The sequence below is a fragment of the Hibiscus syriacus genome, unplaced genomic scaffold (genome assembly GCF_006381635.1).
Source record: "Hibiscus syriacus cultivar Baekdansim isolate YM2019G1 unplaced genomic scaffold, ASM638163v2 tig00117048_pilon, whole genome shotgun sequence".
Lineage (NCBI taxonomy): Eukaryota > Viridiplantae > Streptophyta > Magnoliopsida > Malvales > Malvaceae > Hibiscus > Hibiscus syriacus.
Genome location: NW_024063538.1, coordinates 2,737,360 through 2,764,650, shown reverse-complemented (window position 1 = coordinate 2,764,650; position 27,291 = coordinate 2,737,360). Strand labels below are relative to the sequence as shown.

The window sequence follows — 27,291 nt, the reverse complement described above, 5'->3', positions numbered from 1 at the left end:
ACACTATAGCACTGTTCATGGTACTATTCATTATTGTTCACGATATTGTTCATATAGTATAGTACTATTCATACGTATAGTACTGTTCATAAATGTTTTTCTTTAAATTTGTCATAATGAAATATAATTCAACAATATATGATCGTATTTTATTAATATAAGTTCAAATGTTCTATTATTTTATACAATATTGTTTTAAAAAGTCAATGTGATATCTTGGACTCATACCTGGGTCGAGTACGGGTTGGAGTGTTACATTTAATGGTATTAGAGCTACGGTTTAGCCGATTCTAGGCTAAAAACGAAGTCAAAAGTGTTTTAAAAAGTATACATGCCAACACAAAGTGAAAATTTTTCTGATATGATAGTGTAAGGAGTGTAATGTCTTGTTAATAGAGTTAAATTGTTATGTTATACTAGATGTATGATCATGAGAGCTTTCAAAGTGAAGCACAAGGCGATAGACTGAAGGTCATATCAATTCACCTGCCCTAGCCAGACAGTGAGAAGTGCGAACACCTCAGGGAGTGCCTGTATAAGATTAGAAAATGTTTTCATGATGTGGAATGATATTCTGATGTGTTTTCAATTCTATACTTCTTTAACTAATATAATGAATGTATCAAAATAGTTAAAAGAGTTAAGAGCACCTGAGTTCAAGGGTGAATTTGAGGAAGGTTTTGTTGTTATAGACCTTTGGGTTAAATGATATGAAGATAATGTTAGAAGGTTTTCATTTCTCCAAAGTGGAGAAGTTAAATTGAGTAGTTTCGTTACTACATGGGCAAGTTAGAGTATGGTGGACAAATATCACCATGAGAATGTTAAAAGATTCAGTGATAATAAGTACATCGATGACCAATTTATAAGACGAATGAAGCTAGAATATATGAGCTTGAAGCAAGGGAATTATACGTACATGTGTATGAATGTAAGTTTAATAAGTTAAGCAGATTTGTTGTTGAGTTGATTCCGATTAAGAATGATACATGTGATTGGTTGTTTAGGGCTTGCGCCTTAAATTGAAAGAGTGTTACTGGTTTTGAATTTGTTCTCATTTCAGGAAATGGTTAATCGCGTTAAAGCTCTAGAGAGAGCTCAGAATGAAAGGATTGGAGAACAAAAATCTCAGATGATTAAGAAAAATAGTGCTTCATAAAGTTAAGCACCATCAAAGAAAGGTAGAGATTCTGGTCTTCAACTTTAAACCATATATGAATTAGTTGTATTCTCCGCCAGAGAATAAATCCAATCAGTTCAGACGAAATTGGAAATTATAGTATTAAAGGAACTTTATCGTTCTGAAATAGAATAGTTTCTTTACAGTATGGACAAGATAAAGTGGAGGAGATGGATGTTAATTGAGAATATTAAAAGACCAAGGAATGGTTTAAGAATATATATCAGTGATCAATTATAAGACAAAGGTAAATGGAATGGTTGAATTCAAACCAAAGGAATTATATTATGGATGAGTGAGAATGAAAGTTTGATAAGTGAAGGAAATAGAGGATGAATTATTTTGACTGGAAAGAATATATTTGGATAGTTTGATGAAGGTTTACGTTTTGATTGAAAGAAATAAGTTGAATAATAAAGTAGTGTGATAGTGCGTGTATTAAAGTTAAAGGATTTGTATGTTTGACGAAAACTAATGATTGATAAAAAAGTTAGAAGGACAAAGAGGGATAAGTATAAATGATATGAAAGGAATGTAAAATCATAAGGGAAAAAGGTAATGAAAGAATTAAAGTAACGAAGTGAAGTTTATGATAGCATGAAAGATTTATTGAAGAGGTGATATGTGAAAAGGAATAGTAGATGTGTAGATAGTATTGTGTATAAGCAAGAGTGTGGATATGATAAGGGATTTGCATTATAGATGGAAAGAGTTAGCGATGGCTAACAAAATTATGTGATGGAAATGTATTGGAATTATAAGATATTGTTAGGTTCTGATAACGAAATATGAAGTAGATCCGGATACAGTTGTATATTTTAATCATAGTAATGTGATAGTGAAGGAAGTGAGGATTTGTATGTTTAAGTAAAGCTAATGATTGATAAGAAGTGTTTAAGAATGTATACATCAGTGATTAGTTTATAAGATGAAGAAAATTAGAATGTTGAGCTTGAACAATGGGAATTACATTGTGTATGAGAATGAATGTGGGTTCGATAAGTTAAGTAAACTATTGTTGAGATGATTTTGATTGGAAAAGAGTAAGATTTTTTTTAGTTACTGTTTATATGATAAATGACATTACAGGTTAAAATAATAAGGTTATGTATAAGTAAAGTGGATTATTAAAGTTACTAAGATGATATGAAGATCAGTAATTAGAGATAAGTATACATAATATAAAAGAGTATGGGAGAATAAAGGACAAGATATAGTTTGGTTATGTATAAGAAGATCTTGATTATAAAAGCATAAATGGTTAAATAAATGAAAAGGGTTGAGTTTAAATGATCAAATATGAGAAAGGTTGTATGACAGTGTAGATGATAAGTTCGATATAAAAGTAAATAAAAACATGCAAGGTGATGTGAAAAGATTGTTTGATTTTGTAAAGTATATGTTTAATCACAGTTGAAGAAGATTTAAGGTTGAGTTCTTGGTTAAATGATGATGGAATAAGAGTTTGGTTACTGTTATAAGGAAATTATAGATGGATTTGTGATGTTGAATGATGAAGATGGATGTTATTGTTTATGTGGTAAGTGACATAATATGAATGTATAAAGGAAAACGGTAGTTGAAAAAAAAATAAAGGGATTGAAAAACAAGTTTTCTGCTGATGATAAGAAAGATTAAGTAAGGGAAGCAACATTAGAACATTAGAAGATATGTTCCTATCAAGATGTGTAGTGAAAAATCAAGGATGAATTTTCTTTAAAAGAGGGGAGATTTGTAACATCCCAAACTACGGGTTAGTGACTAAATTGTAAAATTTCAGAATTTGGTGATTAAAGTGGAAAAGTTGAATAGTTCAATGATTTATTTAAAAATAATTCATGAATGGTTATTAGTAATTATTAAAAGAATTAAAGGGAAAAATGGTCATTTGACTTGGAAATGATAAGAAAATGATATATATGTAGTGGGGGATAAGGATATGGATATATTTTCTCCACTTCATCTTCTTCTTCTTCATCATCATACAGAGAGAGCCAAGGGAGTAAAGGTGAGTTTTCTGATTTCTTGATTATTTGTTGATTTTAAGTTTGGGTTTTGATCATTAGATGATAACTAAGCTTAAGGAAAGCTTAAGTTATCCTAAAATCAAAAGATAAAGGAGTTATGAAAGATTAAAGAGAATGGGGTTTTAAGTGAATTTCTAGAAAAGAGTTGATAAGTTGAATTTGAAACTAAATTTGACTTGTCATAGGTGTGAATAGGAAGTTATAAGTGTTAAATCAAAGTTTGGATAACATGGAAAATTGGGTAAGATTCTTAACTTTAAGATTTGGATGAAATCTGGAAGATTATAAAGTGTTGGAATGATAGGAATTGGTTAAAGTTGTTATAGATGAGTTTAGTAGCATAATAAGGAATGTATACATGAAAATTTGGGTGACGTGTTGATGATTTTCGGGTGAAACAAGTTTATTATTGACAGGTGCATTGATACACTATGAATGTGTACAGATGCACTAAGACAAATTTTGAAGATGCAACGATACACACCGGCATGCATCAATGCATGGGAATTTTAAAGCTATTTTTGGTATCGATGCACCCATAGTGCATCGGTACACTCCTAAAGGAAAAAATGAATATGGGTCTATTAAATTCGTTTAAGTTATTAGCATCAAATTACAAGGTGTAGATATCTGATAATTACCTTAAAAATGTATGATTGTGTAGATATCGAACACAAGCAAGTTCTGAATCGACTGCAAAGATATGATCAATCCAAAGAAATAAATCATAGAAGTGGATTTGAATATATAAAGTGTCAAGGTGAGTGCATCTTATTTTATACGATTATAAGGAAATTGGACTTGTGATAAGTCTATTTTCGATAGTTATAGTGTATGAAGTATTGATTATAAGGATGTGAATGACATGAAATGTATGTATACTTGATTATATGAGCTGATTTGTTCTTATATGTGCTATGTGATTTATGTGAGTATAAAAGATAAGTCATAGGATAAGATCTATGTAATATATGGAAATGAAAATATATGTTTATGAAGAGTTATAAGGGAACAAATAGAAGTCATATAATCATGGAATATAAAACTATGGGAATAGTATATAAATTAGGAAATTTGAATATAAAGTGATGATACGAACATATAAGATAAGTTATATGATAGAGATCTATAGAACTATATGAGAATACATGCTTACCTGATACATGTTAAGTGTCAAATAATATTGTAGTATGTGAATATAGTATATGTGATATACAACATGTGACAACAAGATAAGACATACGTGTTTACATGAACACCTGAGAAATGATATAAGTCATATGATATGATCTATGTGATTAAATACACAGTGATATATGCTATATGAAATGAGATAGATGTGGTATGTGACAGAAGAGAGAACTATGTGCCTATATGAATATGTAAATTGTTATAAATGATAATGCCCATGTTATGTGATATGAGAGCTAGTGGTATAGTTGGCATTCCAAGAGTCGAGGGTTACCTATGTTCTTCGGGACATATGGACTGTTTACCTATGTTCTTCGGAACATATGGACTGGTCCTTCGGGATATTTATACGAGCTGTGGTGATATCATATTTGTGCACAACCTCAATGTACTCACATATCTTTAGTTCTCACAAGTGTACCATGGGCAAATAAAAGGAATAAATTGACTTTCATCTTCTATGATGTGTGATGTTATTATGTGTTAAATGCATGATTATATATGTTACAGATTACCTATGTTCTTCGGGACATATGGACAGGTTACCCATGTTCTTTTGGACATATGGACAGATTATTATATGAGCTGTAGTGACAGCATATGTGTTTACAACTTCAAATATTCATATAACTTGAGTTATCAATAATGTACACGGGTCTACAAAAGATATCAAAAGTATAGATGGGCTAGTATATGGGCCATTGAAAGAGATAGTATAAATACACTGTATGTGATGTATATGCTTTGTTATATGAAATGTATTATATGAAATGTATTATATGATATGTTACAATTGGTAAGTACAAGATGACATGTTACAAAGGTTAAGTGTACGATAACATGTTTTAGATGTGTTAATGATAATGATAGAGATCATGATAACGATATTAATGTAGATAATGATGGTATTTATGCATGTATGCATTATGTTATGTGAAATGTTCTATGGTTTTATTATATGTTTTATATGTCTCACTAAGTCAACGACTAAGCGTGTGATTGTTTCACGCATAGGTTTTGAGAAGAGGAAGAATGATAAAAGTTAAGCAAGACAGGTCAGCTTCTCCTTTCCAAAGATCATATCAGAAAAGAATTGAATAGTATGTAATTTGTAATACTGATATTAGTTGGCATGTAAATAAAGATTTGAATAGGATATGCTCTGATCGAGTTTTGGAATGTTTTAAACGTATTTATGTAAAATGGTAACTGTATAGTGATGAAAGTTTAATTTTTTTATGAGTTTTATACATGTTTTGTCGAAGTTACTGTAGCAGTTTATCGATACACTGTAGCAGTGCATTGATACACAATTTATATCTGATTTTTTTGTGTATCGGTACACTGTAGCACTGTTCATGGTACTATTCATTACTGTTCACGATAATGTTCATATAGTATAGTACTATTCATACTGTATAATACTACTCATAAAAATGTTTTTCTTTAAATTTGTTATAATGAAATATAATTCAATAATATATGATCGTATTTTATTAATATAAGTTCAAATTTTCTGTTATTTTATACGAATATTTTTTAAAAAGTTAATGTGACATCTCGGACTCGTATCCGAGTCGGGTACGGGTTGGGGGTGTTACACTTCTCATTGAGGATGATTTCTCCATATCACTTGAGACCAGTGACAATCATTGAAAATATATTCGTCATAGTTTTGATGTCTTCATCCAGTTTCATCTTGAAATTTTTATAGCTTGGTTAAGAATACCATTTTTTATTTCCCTCACTTCATCGGTTCCTTCATGAGTGACTTAGAGCTTGTCTCAAATCTCTTTGGTATTTGAACAAGAGTGGACTCTTCTATATATTTATCCAGGCTTAATGCAAAAAGTAAAACATGCATAGCATAATGTCGGAACTTCTTCTTTTCTTCTTCACTTTAATCTTCCATCTCATTGGTTGGAGTAGAGTGACCTTCATGATGGAGTTCCAAGAACCTAGATCATTTGCTTGAATAAAGAGCACCTCTTATTATTCCAATAGGCATAATTTGTTTCATTTAAATAGGACAGTTTGTTGACAGGTTGAGAATCTTCGATGTAGTAAAATTCAGAAGAGAAAGTCATCTTCTCGATTGTGTTGGAATTGATAGACAACTTCTAGGATCTTCACAAGTTTATTAAATCAATGATTGTAACCTGCTCTAGTATCAATTGTTGGGATTTTTTAAGCTCTAATGATCAACTCAAAAAGTACTAAGAATGAGTGAATTGGCCTTTTGAAAAATTTGGGCGATGAAGTAAAAAGATAAAAAAATTGTACAATGATTTATAGTGCTTCAATTTCCTCGATGAAGTCTACATACACTACCTTATCCCCTCACTAAGGATTTCTAACAAAATAACTAATTTTTCTTTCTTTTTCTAGGCTCAAGAGTAACATTTACAAATTTCCTAGTTTTCCAAAGGCTAAACCAGAACTACTCCTCTTTTACAAAGGATAAGAAATGTAAATAAGAAAATCTCACAAGGTAAGTGTTTACAAGATTTAAGTTTACAAGACAAACAATTAAAATATGCAATGAGCTCAAATACTTATGTACAAGAGAAAAGGATAAATATAGAGTGAAAAAGCTTTTATATTAATCTCTATTTCTTGGCTATGTGTTGTAACCTTCTTCAAGTGTTTTTGACTTTTTTTATAAGTTGGAATGTGTTTGTGACTGTTTCTAGCCATTGGGGATGATTTGAATCCATTGGGGATTTATTTTTCTACAAAATAAAATTTCAGAAGGCAAAGTATCTACTGCCTTTTGGAGTATTGATACTTCTTTTATATAAACCAGTCTTTAATGACCATTGGCTTGAACAATATCGATACTAAGGTTTACGTTATTGATACTATTATGCAAAGTAGTATCAATACTTCTAGACTGTCCATGCCAATTTTGCATTGTGGAATTTGAAAAACTTGAAAAGAAATGGTAGTATCAATACTTCTCTTACCTTTGACATTGGTACTGCAAGAATAATATCGTTATTGTTCATGCAATATTGATACTGTAAGAATAATATTAATAAAAAAAATTATAACTGGTCATTAAAGTTGAAATGTGTTTTTGACTGTTTATAGTCGTTGGGATGATTTGGAGCCTTTGGGGATTTATTTTTCTGTAAAATAAAATTGTTCAAAACACGGACTATCTATTGCCTTTTGGAGTATTGATACTTCATTTATATAAATCAGTCTTTAATTACCATTGGGCTTGAACAATATCGATACTAAGGTTTATGTTATCGATGCTACTATGAAAAGTAGTATCGGTACTTCTAGAATGTCCATACCCATCTTGTATTGTTGAATTTGAAAAACTTGAAAAACAAATGCTAGTATCAATACTTCTCTTACCTTTGACATTGGTACTGCAAGAATAATATCATTATTGTTCATGCAGTATTGATATTGTAAGAACAATATTGATACTACTTACCCAAAAAAATTATGTATTCAAATTCTTATTTAACAGACTTTGGATTATGTTTGAAATATTTGAACAAATTCAATCAAGTCCAAAAACATTTTACTCTAATTTGTTATATTAAAGTATAAATTCAACAAATACTCTAATTTTTATCTCTTAAGATATTTTAAAACTTTATACAATTAATCAATTTAATATTTAGGAGTAAAAAACCCATGCTTTTAATTAATGGGTGATAAGTGCTTAATTTAGTTAACATTTTGCTTTTAAATTACTCATTAATCATTGGTTTTTGTGGCTTAATTGTTCGTTTTCATTCATTTTCTATACAAGACGTTAGATTTTGGAAATTGCACTAAAAGAATGGAATTCTGCAGTTTTTTTATTTTCAGAATCGAAGCTGAACTAGTAGGCATGAATTCGGGCATGAAACATCCGATGAGGTGATGAAGTCAACACCTTTTAGAAGATCCAGTCAACGTTTCTAGAAGAACGAATGAATTGGCTGCACGTTTCTGGAATTCAGATTTGAATTAAACTCAAGTTTTAGGATAATATTTTAAATATTATATTTTATCTTTGTATTTTAGTTTAAATAGGTTTTAGTATTTTAATTAGGATTTAGGATAATATTTTAAATAGTATTTTATTTTATATTTGTTTTAGGTATTTTAGTTTAAATAGGTTTTAGTATTTTAATTAGGATTTAAGTTATTATTTTAGGAATTATTTTTAGCTTGTTTTTAGGAATTTGAAGGCTATAAATACCCTCTAAAGGTGAGCCTAGAAACATATCTCTCTTATTTGAGAATAAAATCTTCTTTTTCTCTCTAGCTTTCTCTCTATTTTCGCATACTTCCTTTATTTTTCTTTAAATTTCATTTCCAACAATTGCTAAGTATTACTTTGGTCGTGCTTTGCCAATTTTCTTTCAAGCCAAAGACTAAAGCGAATGCTCAATTCCAAACGTGAGAATTGTAAGGTACTTAAATCGCTTCAGATTTTCTCTCTGTTTTCTGAGCTTACTTTTCAAATCAAAACAATTTCGACATTGGTCTGGATATTGTTATGGTTAACCTTTGAAGAATGATTTGCTTATTGAAGCATACTAGAATTCCCGATAACACACTTAGCAGGAAGAATTGTCCTTGTAAACTGACATGAATCTTGAAGTAAAAATCTGTTTCGATGATCCGAGGAATTTGAGGAAAAGTTGAAGTCTGAGGCTGCTTCACTATAAGTTTCTCTTTATCTCAATCTCTTTAAATTATTTATTTTATCTAATTCTTATCTTTTATTTTAAAAACAACTCTTAAAACCCCTTTTTATTTACTATTATTTATTATTTTATTATTTTCCCTTTTATTTATTATTATCTATTTTATTTTATTAAATCTTTTAAACTTTACCTAGAATTCTATCTCCTCCTAAAATAAAGAAACAGTTTTACTAAATCAGAAACAGTTTTACTAAATCAGAAACACCACAGTCCCTGTGGATTGACCTGTTTCTCTATACTACCTTTTCCTTTCTATTTAAGAAGCCAGAATTATTTTGATAGCAAAATGACAGTTATCAAATTGGCACCGTTGCAGGGGACTAACAAAAAGTACTTATTTATTTTTCTAGTTTTTGATTTATTACCAGAAGAAACCCAAGTGAATTAGTAGATTTAGATCCGGAGATCGAAGCACGAGCACGAAGAATCCACGCACAAACGCTTTGAGAAAAGAGAAAAGACAAGAAGAACAAGAGCAGAGTTTAGAAAAGAATCAAATCCCGAGACAGAAGTAGACACATACATCCAGATGGCAAAAGAACAACAAACGATCCGAGAACTAGCCACAACTTTTGTCACTCAGACGCCATAATGCATCAATTTTCCTAGTAGTGAGACTCCATTTCAATTAAATAAGAGACTTATTCATCTTCTTCCCACTTTCCATGGCTTTCCCTCTGAAGATCTGTACAAACACTTGTTGGAATTCCATATGGTTTGCACTAGCATGAACCCACAGGGAGTTACAGAATATCAAATTAAATTGAGAGCTTTCTCTTTCTCTTTAGCCGACTTGGCTAAAGATTGATTATTTTATTTACCTCCAAATTCAGCTAATTAATGGGATGACATGAATTGAATTTTTCTTGACAGGTTCTTTCCAGCGGCTAAAGCAAGCGAGTTACGAAGGAGCATTCTTTCCATTCAACAAAAGAGAGAAGAAAGTCTTTATGACTATTGGGAGAGATTTAAAAAGCTTTGTGCACGTTGTCCGCAACACAGATTAAGTGAGCAAACGTTACTTCAATACTTTTATGAAGGCCTTTTAGCAATGGAGATGAAGATGGTAGATGCCGCAAGTATTGGAGCATTAGTCAACATGACTCCAACAACAGAAAGGTAATTGATTTCAACTATGGCAACCAACTCTCAATAGTTTTCAAGTGAACCCAGTCGACGGGTTCACGAGATAAGTACATTTTCCCTTGAAAATAAGTTAGATAAATTAACTAAAGTAGTTAATTCACTTGTTGCAGAAAAATCTGAAGCAACAAGAGTTTGTGGGATATGCACAAAGCTAGACCATCTGACAGATTGTTGTCTGCTGATACAAGAAGAAGGTAATGCAGAAATCAATGTTGTAGGGAACTTTACAGATCCTCCACAAAGACAATATAACCCATACAACAATACTTATAATCCAGGATGGTGAGACCACCCAAACTTCAGCCATGCAGCAAATCAAAAACCAACGTATCAACCAAGACCTCATCCTCAACAGCAAACGCAAAAAACCATCATTGGAGGAACTCATAGGGAAGTTAGCAATTTCACAAGAAAAGTTTATTGCATCCCAGGAAAAATTCCAAAACCGAACCGAAACACATCTTCAAGAGTTAGATAACCAAGTAAGCCGACTAGCTCAAACTGTGGGAAAATTGGAATCACAAGGAATACTACATTCTCAAACGGAGTTAAATCCGAGAAAGAATGTTAGTTCCATTACACTCTGAAGAGGAAAAGTTATCTCACCCGAAGTTCCGACAGAAAAAGTCGCACAACAGAAAGAACAAGAGGACACACCACCTTCATAAATATAAGGTACGTCTGACTCATATCCTTATCTTTATTCTCATGAAATCATGCCATCACCCTTCCCATCACGATTGATGAAGCGTGATAAAAGAGATGAAGAAAATGAGATCTTAGAGGTGTTCCAAAAAGTTCAAGTCAACATACCTCTTCTTGAAGTAATTCGACAAGTACCAAGGTATGCTCAATTTTTAAAAGAACTTTGCACTACAAAGAGGAAATTAATGGGGCACGAAAAGGTAAATTTGGGAGAACATGTCTCTATAATTTTTTAACGAAAGCTCCCACCAAAAATAAAGGATCAAGGTATGTTCTCTATACCTTACAAAATAGGTGATTTTAAAATTAAACGTGCAATGTGTGACTTAGGAGCTTCGCTTAATGTTATGCCATTTTCTATATATAAAATGATTACTAAAGAGCTTGAAGGAAACATGAATAACCATACAGATGGTTGTTCGATCTGTGATCTATCCAGTGGGAGTAATGGAAAATGTCTTAGTAAAGGTCGATGTATTATTTTTTCTATAGATTTCTATGTCATTGACTTGGAACATGATAGGTCAGATACTTATTCTGAGGTACTTTTAGGCCGACTCTTCCTAAGCACCGCACATACAAATCGATGGTTGAAACAGTGATTTTTTTCATCATTTTTTTCGTGGAATAAGAGTGATACAAGATCTCAAGTCTCGGTAAGGGTGTGAAAAGAGAGGAAAATAAAAATAAAGGTTTCAGGTTTAATTATGTGTAAAATAATGAAAGGGAAATAGGCTCAAATATGGTTCACTAGTGGATATATAAACGAGTAGGCTTTTTGGGAAAAGTGGGTTTATCCTAGGTGCCCCTATCACATTAAAACATTACATTCAACATGTAGTCTCGATATGCATTGTGATTACAAGTTATAGAACAACCTAATTAGTTTGGCATACATAAGTAAAACAATGAGCAAGAAAGAAAGTGTATGCTCGTTATGCTCAAATCTCACAAGAAAAGTTTATGTGCATTGAGTCAAGTTCATCTCTATCAACAAAAGCATGAAATATCAATACTCAACAAAAAATTCACCAGCTACACCAATCACCAATCATGCAAATTAAATTCGATCAAAACATGATCACAATCCAAAAGAAAGCAAGAGTATAAAGTGAAATTCAAGACTAGCAACCAACGATCCCAACACATTAATATCAGAATATCTCAATTTCAAACAATTAAACAAGTCAAGGAAAATTACGACGACATGCTTATCCTTCCCCCCCTCACTTATTCCGTTTTGTCCCAAAACGTATATCAAATTTAAAAATAAAGAGAGGGAAAAAGAATACTCTCCAATCTAGTGGCGACCGCGGCCACGTCGAGACAAGCTGCTATAGAGTAGAATGTCTGATACTGCATTGTTCTGTACGAACTTTTCTGCACAGTTCGAACCAAAACTGTTTTTTTTTTCTGCACTGTTTTTTTCTGCACTGCATTGTTCGAATCTGTTGTGTATTTTTCTGCACTGTTCGAACCAAATCAGTTTCTTATGCACTGTTCAGTTTGAATTTTTCTGCATAGTTCGAACCAAGTCAGTTTTTCTGCATTGTTATTTCCCGTTAAATATTCGATCGGAATTCTGATTTGTTTAGAGAAAAATAAAATAAATTAATTAAAATAAAATAAATAGAATAAAAAAAAGTTTGCTAAAAATAAAATAAAAATAAATGAAATGAAATGAAATAAAAAATAGAACGAAATGGGTTTCCTCCCATCAAGCGCATTTGTTTAACGTCGTTAGCTCGACGACCTGAATTTTCAGAGTGTGGGTTTATCTAATTTGATTTCTTCGATTAGACCAACCGAAGCATTTTCATAATATAGCTTCAATCTTTGATCATTAACTTTAAATCGAACTCCTGAGTTATCTTTAATTTTGGCAGCACCTTGAGGAAATACTTGAGTAACTGTAAACGGAGCCATTTTGATTTGAGTTTTCCTGTAAAAAGTTTAAATTTGGAGTTAAATAATAAAACCTTTTGACCGATAGAAAAAGTTTTAAAAGAAATTCTACTATCGTGAAATTCTTTTGTTTTTTCTTTAAAGATTCGAGCACTTTCATAAGCATTTCTTCGGATTTCTTCAAGTTCTTGAATTTGTAATTTCCGAGATTCACCAATTGCATCCATATTCATGTTACACTGTTTAATGGCCCAGTAAGCCCGATGTTCTAACTCAACTGGTAGATGACATGGTTTACTGAAAACAAGCCGATATGATGACATCCCAATGGGACCTTTATAAGCGGTTCGATATGCCCAAAGTGCATCGGTTAATTTTAAACTCCAATCCTTTCGGTCCGGTTTAACAATTTTCTCAAGAATGTTTTAATTTCCCGATTTGATACTTCTTCTTGTCTATTTGTTTGTGGATGGTAAGCGGTAGCAATTCTTTAAGTTACTCCAAATTTCTTCATTAGCGACTCGATCACTCGGTTTATGAAATGTGTTCATATGTCACTTATTATAGCCCGTGGCGTGCCAAACTTGGAAAAAATATTTTTCAAAAAATTAACTGTAGTTTTAGCATCATTATTCCGAGTGGCTTTAGCTTCCACCCATTTAGAAACATAATCTACAGCTAAAATAATATAAGTATTTCCAAATGACGAAGTAAAAGGACCCATATAATCGATTCCCCAAACATCAAAAATTTCAAAAACTTGTATAGAATTAAGCGGCATTCCTACGGCTTAAATTACATGTACGTTGACATCTTTCACAAGTTTTACAAAATAGATAAGAATCTCAAAAGATGTTAGGCCAATAGAAATCGCATTCAAGAATTTTATGAGCTATACGTTTTGGCCCAAAATAACCACCACAAGAGTAAGAATGACAAAATTGTAAAATTGAGTTTACCTCACTTTCGCCAATACATCGTCGAATTACCTGATCCGAGCAGTGCTTCCATAAATAAGGATCGTCCCAAATATATTATCGAGATTCTCGCTTAATTCGATTGATTTCAACTCTCGGCAAATCTAATGGTAACTTACATGTGGCCAAATAATTAACCATATCCGCAAACCATGGGGTTATGCTTTGCGCCACCATCAATTTTTCTTCAGGAAATTCTTCTCTAAGTGGTGGGTCGGATGTGGAAAGGAGAATTCAACTCAAGTGATCCGCTACCAGATTTTCGCATCGCTTTTTGTCTTTGATTTCCAAATTAAACTCCTGTAGAAGAAGGATCCATCAGATAAGCCTCGGTTTTGCTTTTTTTTTACTCATCAAATATCTTATAGCTGCATGATAAAAAATAGTAATTTTAGTGCCAAACAAATAAGATCTAAATTTTTCTAAAGAAAAAATTATAGCAAAATATTCTTTTTTCGTACTCGAATATTTTTTCTGAGCCGAGACCAAAGTTCGAGACGCATAGGCTATGACATGTGGATTTTTCCCTATTTTTTGGTCGAGAATGGCTCCAACGCTAGTATCTGATGCGTCACACATAAGTTCAAAGGGATAATTCCAATCTGGCGGCTGAACAATTAGAGCTAAATAAGCTTTTCCTTTAATGAATCGAAAGACTCCTTGCATTTTGAATAAAAGTCAAAGTCTTTATCCTTTTGAAGTAGATTGCATAAAGGTTGTGCTATCTTCAAAAATTTCTTAATAAACCTATATGGCCAAGAAAATAATGAATTTCCCTCACAGTTTTGGGGTAAGGAAGTGAACGTATAACATCTGTTTTAGCTTTATCAACCGCAATTCATTTTGGAGAAACTATATGACCTAAAATTAACCCTTTATCAACCATAAAATGACATTTTTCATACCTCAAAACAAGGTTATATTCTAAGCATCTTTTAAGCACATTAGTTAAATTATCAAGACAATCATTAAAGAGTTGTCATAAATCGTGAAGTCATCCATAAAGACTTCGATGCCTTTTTCCACATAGTCATAAAATATACTTAGCATGCACCTTTGGAAGGTGGTTGGTGCATTACAAAGACCAAAAGACATTTGTCTATATGCAAATGTACTGAAGGGACAAGTAAAAGTCGTTTTTTCTTGATCCTCTGGCGCTACTGGATTTGGAAAAAACCTGAAAAACTATCAAGGCAACAATAATGAGTTTTCCCATCTAATCTTTCAATCATTTGGTCTATAAAAGAAAGAAGAAAATGATTTTTTCGAGTAAAAGAGTTCAACTTCCTGTAATCAATACAAACTCGCCATCCATTTTGAACTCTTGTTGGCACTAACTCCCCTTCTTGATTTTCGACCACTATGACTCTCGTTTTCTTGGGAACCACATGAATTGGAATTACCCAATTACTATCCAAAATTGGATAGATTATGTCAGCATCAAGGTGTTTCTGAATTTCTTTCTTTACCACTTCCATAATTGATGGATTTAATTGGTGTTGTCCTTCACGTGATGGCTTTGCTCCTTCTTCAACTTTGATCTTGTGCATGCAATTCGAGGGACTTAATCCTTTAATGTCGGCAATGGTCCATCCTATTGCTTCTTTTTGAGAGAACAATACCGCTACCAAAGCTTCCTCTTCTCCTTCGGATAATTTACTTGAGATGATCATCAGTAAGGTTTCATTTTCGCCCAAAAAGGCATATTTCAAATGTTCTGGTAATTGCTTCAATTCTACCTCAGGTGCCTGCGAAACAAAAGGTAAAATTTTAGTTTTAGATGAAGATAAAGATAAATCTGAATTAATTGAATTAATATTTTTAAACGCCCTTTCTTCCTCTTCGTGGCAAAGTTCAAAATCATAAGAAAAATTAGATTCAATATATTCATCAATTAAAGGATATATAATATACACAGAATTAATTCTTTCAACATGATCAGAGCATTTCATTTCTTTGTAAACATCAAATTCAACAATCTCTCTATAAAATTCCATTGTCGGTATACCACTTCTAACATCGATCTTTGTATGTGCGGTGCTTAAGAAGGGTCAGCCTAAAAATACCTCGGAATAAGTATCCGACCTGTCATGTTCCATGTCAATGACATAGAAATATGCAGGAAAAAATAATACATCGACCTTTACTAAGACATTTTCCATTACTCCCACTGGATAGATCACAGATCGATCAGCCAACTGTATGGATATTCGTATTTCCTTCAAAGGCTTGTTAGTAATCATTTTATATATAGAAAATGGCATAACATTAATCGAAGCTTCTAAGTCATTGCATGTTTAATTTTAAAATCACCTATTTTGCAAGGTATAACGAACATACCTTGATCCTTCATTTTTGGTAGGAGCTTTCGTTGAAAAATTGCAGAGATATGTTCTCCCAAATTTACCTTTTTGTGCCCCATTAATTTCCTCTTTGTACTGCAAAGTTCTTTTAAAAATCGAGCATACCTTGATATTTGTTGAATTACTTCAAGAAGAGGTATGTTGACTTGAACTTTTTGGAACACCTCTAAGATCTTATTTTCTTCAGCTCTTTTATCACGCTTTATCAGTCTTAATGGGAAGGGTGGTGGCATGATTTCATGAGAAGAAATAAAAGGATGATGAGCTAGACGTACCTTGTATTTCTGAAGGTGGTGTGTCCTCTTGTTCTTTTTGTTGTGTGGCTTTTTCTGCAGGAACTTCAGGTGAGATAACTTTTCCACTTTGGAGTGTAATGGCACTAACATTCTTTCTCGAATTTAACTCCCTTTGAGAAGGTAATCTTCCTTGTGATTCAATTTTCCCACTGTTTGAGCTAGTCGGCTTACTTGGTTATCTAACTCTTGAAGATATGTTTCGGTTCGGTTTTGGAATTTTTCCTGGGATTTAATGAACTTTTCTTGTGAAAAATCTAACTTCCCTATGAGTTCCTCCAATGATGGTTTTTGTGTTTGCTGTTGAGGAGGAGATATTGGTTGATAAGTTGGCCTTTAATTTGCCACATAATTGAAGTTTGGGTGGTCTCGCCATCCTGGATTATAAGTATTATTGTATGGGTTGTATTGTCTTTGTGGAGGACCTAGAAAGTTTCGTACAGCATTGATTTCTGCATTGCCTCCTTCTTGTATCAGCGGGCAACAATCAGTTGGATGGTCTAGCTTTGTGTATATCCCACATACTCTTGTGGCTTCAGATTTTCCTACAACAAGTGAATTAACTACTTCAGTTAATTTATCTAACTTATTTTCAAGGGAAAATGTACTTATCTCGTGAACCCGTCGGCTGGGTTCACTTGAAAACTGTTGGGAGTTGGCTCCATGGTTGAAATCAATTCCTTTGCTGTTGTTGGGGTCATGTTAACTAATGCTCCTCCACTGGCGGCATCTACCATCTTCATCTCCATTGGTAAAAGGCCTTCATAAAAGTATTGAAGTAATGTTTTCTAATCCGTGTTGCGGACAATGTGCGCAAAGCTTTTTAAATCTCTCCCAATAGTCATAAAGACTTTCTCTCTTTTGTTGATTGGAAAGAATGCTCCTTCGTAACTCACTTGCTTTAGCCGCTGGAAATAACCTGTCAAGAAAAATTCGATTTATGTCAGCCCATGAATTAACTGAATTTAGAGGTAAATAAAATACCAATCTTTAGCCAAGTCAGCTAAAGAGAAAGGGAAATGTCTCAATTTAATTTGATCTTTTGTAACTCCATGTGGTTTCATGCTAGTGCAAACCATGTGGAATTCCAACAAGTGTTTGTACGGATCTTCAGTGGGAAAGCCATGGAAAGTGGGAAAAGATGAATAAGTCTCGTCTTTAATTGAAATGGAGTCCTGCCACTAGGAAAATTGATTCGTAATGGCATCTGAGTGATAGGAGTTGTGGCTAGTTCTCGGATCGTTTGTTCTTCTTCTACCATCGGGATCTATGTGTCTGCTTCTGTCTCCGGATTTGATTCTGCTTCTGAACTCTGCTCTTGTTCTTCTTGTCTTTTTCTCTTTTCTCGAAGCGTTTGTGCGTGGATTCTTCGTGCTCATGCTTCGATCTCCAGATCTAGATCTACTAATTCACCTGGGTTTCTTCTAGTCATAAATCAAAAACTAGAAAAATAAATCAGTACTTGTCGTTAGTCCAGAAACAGTGAACAGCTTGTTGTTTTTTCTTCGAAATAGTGATTTTTTCATCATTTTTTGTGGAACAAGAGTGATACAAGATCTCAAGTCTCGGTAAGGGTGTGAAAAGAGAGGAAAAATAAAAATAAAGGTTTCGGGTTTAATTATAAGGTGTAAAAACAATGAAAGGGAAATATGCTCTAATATGGTTCACTAGTGGATAACCAATCTTTAAGAGTTAGATAACCAAGTAAGCCGACTAGCTCAAACTGTGGGAAAATTGGAATCACAAGGAAGACTACATTCTCAAACGGAGTTAAATCCAAGAAAGAATGTTAGTGCCAAACTAGAAAAAAAAATTAGTGTTTCGAAGAAAAAAAACAACAAGTTGTTCACTGTTTCGAACAGCAGAAAAAAAACAGACCCTTATTCGAAAAAAAAAGGAAGGAAAAATTGATCGGTTCAATTGTATTTCATCTATTCTTTTTCCTTGTTTTGTTTTTCATTGCGCTTTAAGTTAATTCGTGGATTGTTCTTAATTAATTTGATCTCTTGTTTCGGTATTTTAAACCTTTCTTTTAGCCTTTTCCCTACCCTAACCTAAGCCCTGTTACACCTTGTTTAAAGACCCTTGATTATTGCATTATGTTCATTTTTCGTAGTGGAGACTTGATTGGATTCCAAGCCTATGGTAATATTTTGGTTAGTTTCGATTTGAGCAATTTCATTTACCCCCAAAGGCTTTGAGCGGATATATATGAATCTTTGTGAGGTATTGAGTCATGTTTCATTGAAGTCGGCAATTAATTGGGATATCTTGCTTACTTTAAATTTTCTTGGTTGTATCTTTGCTTGATTGTTACTTGAATTCGGCAAATATCATGGACTTAGTTCGATTGGAAGTTTGAGGGATAACATGAAATTGAAGATGACAGCTTATTATTTTGATATGTTAATTAATGAATGCTTGAGGACAAGCATTGAATAAGTGAGGGGGAATTTGATAAGTGCTTAATTTAGTTAACATTTTGCTTTTAAATTACTCCTTAATCATTGGTTTTGTGGCTTAATTGTCCGTTTTCATTCATTTTCTGTGAATGACGTTAGATTTTGGAAATTGCACTAAAAAATGGAATTCTACAGTTTTTTTATTTTCAGAATCGAAGATGAACTAGTGGGCATGAATTCAGGCATGAAACATCTGACGAGGCGAAGACATCAGCACCTTCTAGAAGATCCAGTCAACGTTTCTAGAAGAACGAATGAATTGGTCGCACGTTTCTGGAATTAGAATTAGAATTAAACTTAAGTTTTAGGATAATCTTTTAAATATTATATTTTATCTTTGTATTTTAGTTTAAATAGGTTTTAATGTTTTAATTAGGATTTAGGATATTATTTTTAAATAGTATTTTTATTTTATATTCTTTTTAGGTATTTTAGTTTAAATAGGTTTTAGTATTTTAATTAGGATTTAAGTCATTATTTTAGGAATTATTTTTAGCTTGTTTTTAGGAATTTGAAGGCTATAAATACCCTATAAGGGTGAGCCTAGAAACATATCTCTCATCTGAGAATAAAATCTTCTTTTTATCTCTAGCTTTCTCTCTATTTTTTGCATACTTCCTTTATTTTTCTTTAAATTTCGTTTCCAACAATTGCTAAGTATGACTTTGGTCATGCTTAGCTAATTTTCTTTCAAGCCAAAGGCTAATTTTCTTTCAAGCCAAAGACTAAAGCGAAGGCTCAATTTCAAACATGAGAATTGTAAGGTACTTAAATCGTTTCGGATTTTCTCTCTATTTTCTCAGTTTACTTTTCAAATCAAAACGATTTCGACATTGGTCCAAATATTGTTATGGTTAACGTTTGAAGAAGGATTTTGCTTATTAGAGCATATTCGACTTCCCGAGAACGCGCTTAGCAAAATTGTTTGCTAAGAGGAAACTGAGATCGAAATCAGTTATTGTTGAAACAACACAATCCGAGTTGGCAATGAAGAATTATCCTTGTAAGTCGACGTGAATCTTAAAGTAAAAATCTATTTCGATGATCCGAGGAATTTGAGGTAAAGCTGAAGTTTGAGGCTGCTTTCACTATAAGTTTCTCTTTATCTCAATCTCTTTAAATTATTTATTTATTTTATTATTTATTTTATTTAATTCTTATCTTTTATTTTAAAAACAACTTTTAAAAATTCCTTTTTATTTTACTACTATTATTTATTATTTTCCCTTTTATATTATTATCTATTTTATTTTATTAAATCTTTTCATCTTTACTTGGAATTCTATCTCCTCCTAAAATCAAGAAACAGTTTTACTAAACCAAAAACTTAGATCGACCATGCTTCTCTATACTACCTTTTCATTTCTATTTAAAAAGCCAGAATTATTTTGATAGCAAAATGACGGTTATCAATAAATTCAAGCCTATTACACCCAATCTTGGCTCATTATTACTATTTAGTGCTACAACACAATTAATTATAATCTAAATTAAACATACAAATATTGATTCTAAATTGGGGTCAATACAATTCTTTTCTCCTTAAATAAAATTGTATCTTCAAAATTTACTTGAATTAAACATATGCAAATATTAAAGCTTAATTATTGGCTCTGATTTCCAAGTGGATTCCTTGACAGGTATGTTGTCAAACTTATAAATTTTATACACACATAATTAATATAAATATAATTTCCCAAAGATGATTAATGTGAAACTAAATACCGCATAATAAATAGGGGATATCTTCAAAATTCCATGTCATAATTTTGAAAAAATCCGAACACATACCAAGTAAATGCAAAGACAACAAAAATAACAAGGTTTCTTCAAATCTAGAGGCACTCATCCACTTTTTAACGTCTTCTTCATAGTTTTCTAAAAAACTCAAGCACTCACGCTTACATGCCAGTGAAGGCTTTCTTCCCACCACCCGAAGATCCAGCGGGAATCACTTTCAAAACATTGAACCTCACAGTCTTCGACAATGGCCTGGATTACCAAATAAAACATCCGACACAAACGAATTAGAAACAAAGCCGAACTCGTTATAACATAGCTATGCAGATATGTATAAGCAAATGTTGTAATTTAGAAGTTTTACCTGCATTGCCCAATAATGACATGGTCCCCTTCCTTCACACGGAAGCAGGGAGAAATATGAGCAGGGATGTTTGAATGGCGCTTCTCATACCTACAAATGGAAAGAAAAGTGTAGGCTAAGCCACCATTTGCTTATGAAAAGTACATTCAAGTTAAGTTGGATCATACCTTTGGTATTTCTTGATAAAATGAAGGTAGTTCCGTCGAACAATGATAGTCCTCACCATCTTGGCACTATGGCAAGTACCAGCCAAGATACGTCCCCTGATAGAAACAGTACCCGTGAATGGGCATTTCTTATCAATGTAAGTTCCTACAAAAAATAAAAAAAATAAGACACAGAACATTACTAAAGGACATAACCAACAATCTTAATCTGATTAACACAATCCTCCTTAACATTGGACGCTTCATGTTAATCGATTCAATTAAGTACTAAAACACATTTTTGTGTATCTGATTTACGAGGGATCTATTTTCCGAAAATTTCAAAGGCAAGGCAATATAGAAACAAAATAAATTTACTAGCTAGCACGATAATGTCATTCCAGCTAACTTAACGAAATCTTAATTCAACTTAAGCTACTAAATGCAAAAATAGTACTAAATTGCAGTCACAACAGTGTAACAGCCACATTTTAGCATTTAGTAATGTTTGCAACACAGCAACCACATCCGCAACATAAAAACATGGTTAATTTTAGGAAATAAATCACGCTGTAACATCCACAACATTAACATGGGACTCGCAACCACAATTTTTTTTATTATGAATGCAATTAACAAAACTCGTATATAACCGACCATGATAGCACCTAAAATACATATAATATGAAACAGAAAGGAAAATAAACCTTCAATGGCGTCACGAGGGGTTTTGAAACCCAAACCAATGCTCTTCCAGAAGCGGTTCCCTCCCTTTCCTGGTCTCTTCCCTTTCCCGGATTTCTTAGAGCTGAAAACAATATAAACTCAATAATAAAAAACCCCAAATCGGAAAACAAAAGAAAGCTCAAAATATTCGATGGAATTGTGCATCAGGATTACCTTAAAAACACTTTGGGTTGCTTCAAAAACGCCTTCTCGGTCTGCAAACAAATGAAAACACCAGTAAATGACAAGAAAAGCAAAAAAATACAGAAAGAGAGAGAAGGAAAGTGGATCTCAGTGTAGACCTGTTCCGCCATTGTTGAAGTCTCTGGATAGCTTTGAGCGGCTGGTTGCAGGCAAAGGGAAGTCAAAAATAAGAAAGATGAAGTTTGAGAAACCCTAACCCTAAGAAAGGATCTCCAAGTCTTTTCATGAGGGGTTGAGTTTGGGTCAATTAATTATTAATCAATTTGGGCCTTCAAATATAAAGCAATTTCAACACTGACTCAGTACTCCAAAAATAATAGACATATTTTTAGAAAAAAAAGAAGTTTAGGTAAGGCTCATTCTTTTAATATAAGGTCAGTGTATATTTAAAATTCAATTAAGATATATATAAATTTATATATTGTCCATCAAGAGTGACAGTGGTAGAATTCGAACTTAACCTTATAAGCTCATATATATTTTGGATTAGGAACATGAAAGTTATCGAGTGAATCGAATGGGATAAAAATTTAAAAAATATATATCTATATCATCTACTAAAAGGCTTATATCAGTTAATTTCCAATTTTTAATTTTTATACTTCAACATAACAAAATGATAAAATATTATATTTTTAGGGTTTGTGATATTACATATAGAAATCAAATTTTCTTTCTTCGATTTTATTTAGAAGTAGATGGTACCGATTTTGATATTAGTTGTCGATCACTTGTTCTTTTTTAATTTCTTTTTAATTTTTTAATAATAATTGTTCTGTATTTGTAGCACTTTTTCTCGACTTTTTTGGTACGTTTTTTCGTTATATTTCTCAGTCTCTTGGTCGTTCTGAATATTTTATGCTTTCTCAGATTAAATTTGACGACTCCATGAATGATCAAGATAATGTTTATTTTGTAATCATGTTGATCCTCCATGCTATAGACCATCGAATTGAATGTGACTACGCGATTTTATATTCGTAAATAATTTCTCACGATACTCGGCTCTGATTTGCATAATTCTCAGTGACCTTTCAATAGTTTAATCTTTTTTTTTTGTTGATGCAGTCAAAATTGTTTGTATCTATTTTTTGTTCTTGTTTTTTTGTTAGGTTTTTAACATTTTTCATGTATGGTCTTTATACGATCTAAAGGTTCTAATTTTAATGTTATAGAAAAATATCCAAATTATGTATTTAATTTACAATGATAGTTGTAACACCCTTAAAGTAATTTTGGATATTTTCAATTTTAACATAACTAATGTCTTCTATTAAGAAATTTTGTAAAACAAATGAAAAATAAATAGAAAAAATATTTCATTAAGAATAAATTAATTAATATTAACTTAACTTAACTGCGCTGTCATGTTTAGATTAATGGTAAACTATACGTTTAGCATTTCAACTATCACTTTTTATTTTATTTTGATCATTCACTTATTATATTTTAAAAATCATATATAACATTACATTTTAATTTCATTTCGATCATCTACCTTTAAAAAAAGTAATAGAACTGCTAATGTAACAGTTTCTTTAAAAAATCAAAGATGACATGGCATTAACTTATAGAGATATGTCAGCATCACCGTTAATTTTTTAATTATTGATGACCAAAATGAAATCAAAATGTAACATTAGGTATAATATTGAAACAAAAAATAGTTAGATTACTAAAATAGAACAAAATTAATAGTTATGATATTAAATGTATAAATACCCGAAATCGATAGTTCATATGGTGTGGTCCACATCTGATTGAAGGCTGGCTAGTCCACTTAAAGAAAGAGAGATAATAACATTTACCGATAATATATCTCAAAATATTTATTATTAATAATCTTACGTTACCAAAAATGACATTCTCAACTAACCGATAAATGTAAACTTTATTGACACGATAATCCACAATCCTCATCCAAAACCCACCCCCCCCCAGTTCCACGTGCACCTCTCACCCCTACTGGCAAATCCCTCTCTTTCTTTCTTTCTTATCTGTTTGATTCCTGGGAAAATAAAGTTCATTTCCATGCGCTGCTATTAGTTGCTAGATTATGTTTCACTCTTCAACTTTATACTGGCTTTTAGCTTTGATTTTGATGAACTCAAGGATTTCGATGGGACAGGCAATGGCTTATTGTGAACCAGAAAGGAAGGGCACTCACTCAAAGGGTTAAACCAAAGCTTGCTCTTGTCCAAGTAGAACTGCCCATTGAGGTCTTCTCCCGGGTTGGGAGACTACCAAGGACTCATATATGGGGAGTGGCGGATCAAAAATTTTAAGAGGGTCAGCCGTCGATCCATCCCTGTTGTCTTCCTTCCTCATTCACCTATATAAGACAACTTAGTTCTTTGATATTAACAAGCTTATTGATTACTCACCATCATTTTGCAGTAATCAAAGCACCTGGAATGGATTCGCTCAAGGTTCTGCTCACCAAACCATCAGGAGTAGCAGATGGTGTTTCGGTATGGGAGTGGTGTGGTACTGCATTGGATGAGGGCGATGACTCTTCGAAATGGTTCACGGAATATATCGGGAAACCCAGTAGGCTAGTTCGTTTTAATGCAGGTTGGTTTGATTCTAGTACATTGCAATATTCTTGGTAGGCATTGCCAGGGTGAAAATGTTGTCCTTGAAGAGGAGCTGAGAATATGCATATATATTCTGGCATATCAGTATAGTGTGCATATTAAGATGCTTAATAGGGTCCGTCATTTGGTTACTCTTTTATTCGATAATGCAGCATCGGAAACAAGGCCGGTGGATCTGGGGTATGCTCGTGGGCATAACATCATGTTTTCGGACGAGTATCCGTTCATGCTACTATCTCAGGTTAGCTTCGTAAGTGACGTTTATTAAAAAAGTTCAAACCTGAGCTTAGAGGTACTTTTGCAGGAATCATTGGATGCACTTAGCAAGCTTATGAAGGATCCTGTGCCGATTAATCGTTTCAGACCCAAATACCTTTTCTTTTCAGGCTCATAATCACATCTCTCGGTGTCTATTAAGCATGTGATTCAGTCGGGAACCGTAGCCATAAGCAAATATTTTCCAGGATCCACTTACTACTTCAGATCCGAATCTTAGTATGATTTTTCCGGTGGAATACATGTGCCTGACCCTGAATTTGATCACCTCTTCTGTACTCTCTATATGAATTGTTTATGACTGGTGCATCGTTTACTTGCTCGCGACAGCATTCTCATTCATGGTTGCGAACCGTTTTCTGAAGACACATGGACGAAAATGAAAATAGGCCAATTTTCATTTGACGGTGTGAAACTATGCGCCCGCTTAAGGTAAGAAGCTACCGATTCTGCATTTTCAACCTACTTGTCAAGTAGAAGTGCAAAAATGTTTTTTGGGGTCACCTTTCTGCATTTTCTGCAAGAATGTTGTTTTGCGAAATTGACGACAAGATTCCTTCCGTTGTTTGTTCGAATCCTTGATTTTTTTTTGCAGCATGCCATCATCTATTAGATATGTGCAGTTCATATGCATAAGTATACCATTCACTGACGGTTAATGAATGTGCATTTAGTAGGTGCCTACAATCAATCAAGACACCGCAACCGCCGGCCCGGAGCCAAACGAAACTCTAATGAAAGTCAGGTCAGATAAGGTTTTGCGACCGAACGACAAACAGCAGAGGAGGGTAAGCCAAAAATTCCGAGCTCTGAGCTGTATCCTCGTATAATTCTATGTCTCGTGGACGCCGATAACCTTGGTTCCATGGCTATGGCAGATCTACTTTGGGCTGAACTTGGTCTGCAAGGAAAGCACTGAAGGGAACTCAAAGATGGTTAAAGTGGGAGACCCTGTTCTTGTCATCCAGAAAGTCTCATCAGCTGCTGAAGCAGCACCTTGAATATTGGCTGAACATCATCTTTGGATTCCAGTTTCTGTTGTCTAAATAAATAAGTGGCCCATCATTTTCATGGTGTTTGATCTTCATTCCAATAAGGACATGGTACATTTTATGTAAGATCCAAACTAAAAATGAAAATGGTTGAGAACCCAGAAATTCCTATACAAGAACACTGAAATGAAGTTGAATTTCTGGGATATCATGTTAATGTTGTCGGGAAAATATTGGTTCTCTTTTGCTATTGTGGAAATTATTTATTAAAACAAGGTGCCTGTTGTAGTGTTGATGATACAACCCTTGTATCATTCGGTGACTTCTGAATTGTTATTTTTCGTGCATTTTTTAAAGACGTCGTATCTTTCTTACGTCTTCCCATTGATACAATAACATACAACATTACCTCGACAAATAATTTTCAACGCTTTTAATACACGAAAAATATTTTCAACTCAATGCACAAGTTAGTTTTGTTTGAAATGAAAGCAATAAAGGAAAATAAATTTTGGAGTAGCAAAAAGTTGAAGTAGCAACATCATTACCAAACGAAAATAAACTTGACAAAGCGCAATCAACCCACCAAAAACCAATATTCCTCCTCCGTTGACGGCTACCCGAGTCTCCCTCCTTTAACTTGCCATCTTCCCATAGAATTTTGAGAAAATAGGATAAAGTACAAAAATGGTCCACCAATTATAGAATGTTTTTTGTTGAGTCTCCAATAATTAGAAGATACAAAACGGTCATTTTACTTTGTTGAGTCCATCGACTATTCAAAGTTACAAAACTTCCAATAGCTGAATGACTCAACAAAGTAATACCCTATAATCAAAGATCATTTCATAACTTTAAATAACCGTTAAACACAACAAAACAACATCTTATAATTAGATGACCATTTATATACTTTACCCAAGATAATATTTGTGTACGATTTTAAATCTATATAAATTAATACATATATTAAATAAAATTCCTCGAACCTGGATCATAATAGAATAAATTTTATGACAATAAAAATAGAAATATATATATATTTACAATTATAAAATTAATAATATTTAAAATATTACAAAATATATTATTTATATAAAAGTAAATTTAATTATAAATTCAATTTGTATATGAATTAAATCAAATATCATTTAACCAAAAGAAAAGAAAGTGAGATTATAACTAATGAAAGTTGTCTTGTTGGTATTTGAAATTTTGTTATAGCGTGAATATGCAAAAGCATTAAGAAAATAGATAATAATTAAGAGTAAATTTG

General features: G+C 32.6%; 1 protein-coding gene and 1 pseudogene across 3 annotated transcripts; one reads left to right on the top strand and one right to left on the bottom strand.

Moving 5' to 3' along the window:
- LOC120197276 (40S ribosomal protein S11-like) lies at positions 1-22,354 on the bottom strand. 3 transcript variants are annotated; one of them, XM_039198865.1, is made up of 8 exons: positions 22,249-22,354; positions 22,121-22,161; positions 21,928-22,028; positions 21,242-21,386; positions 21,075-21,164; positions 20,870-20,962; positions 11,133-11,138; positions 1-11 (listed from the first exon to the last, which is right to left on the bottom strand). In XM_039198865.1, exons 1-6 carry the CDS (start codon positions 22,258-22,260, stop codon positions 20,872-20,874), a joined length of 480 nt encoding a protein of 159 aa, XP_039054796.1. In that variant the 5' UTR covers positions 22,261-22,354; the 3' UTR covers positions 1-11; positions 11,133-11,138; positions 20,870-20,871. The 3 variants fall into 3 exon arrangements, with proteins under 3 accessions (XP_039054796.1, XP_039054797.1, XP_039054795.1); XM_039198866.1 differs by lacking the exons at positions 1-11; positions 11,133-11,138 and adding an exon at positions 20,703-20,815 and having other exon boundaries at positions 20,854-20,962; XM_039198864.1 differs by lacking the exons at positions 1-11; positions 11,133-11,138 and having other exon boundaries at positions 20,703-20,962.
- A 928-nt stretch (positions 22,355-23,282) lies between these two features.
- On the top strand, positions 23,283-26,015 carry LOC120197362 (annotated as a pseudogene).
- The last annotated feature ends 1,276 nt before the right edge of the window (positions 26,016-27,291 follow it).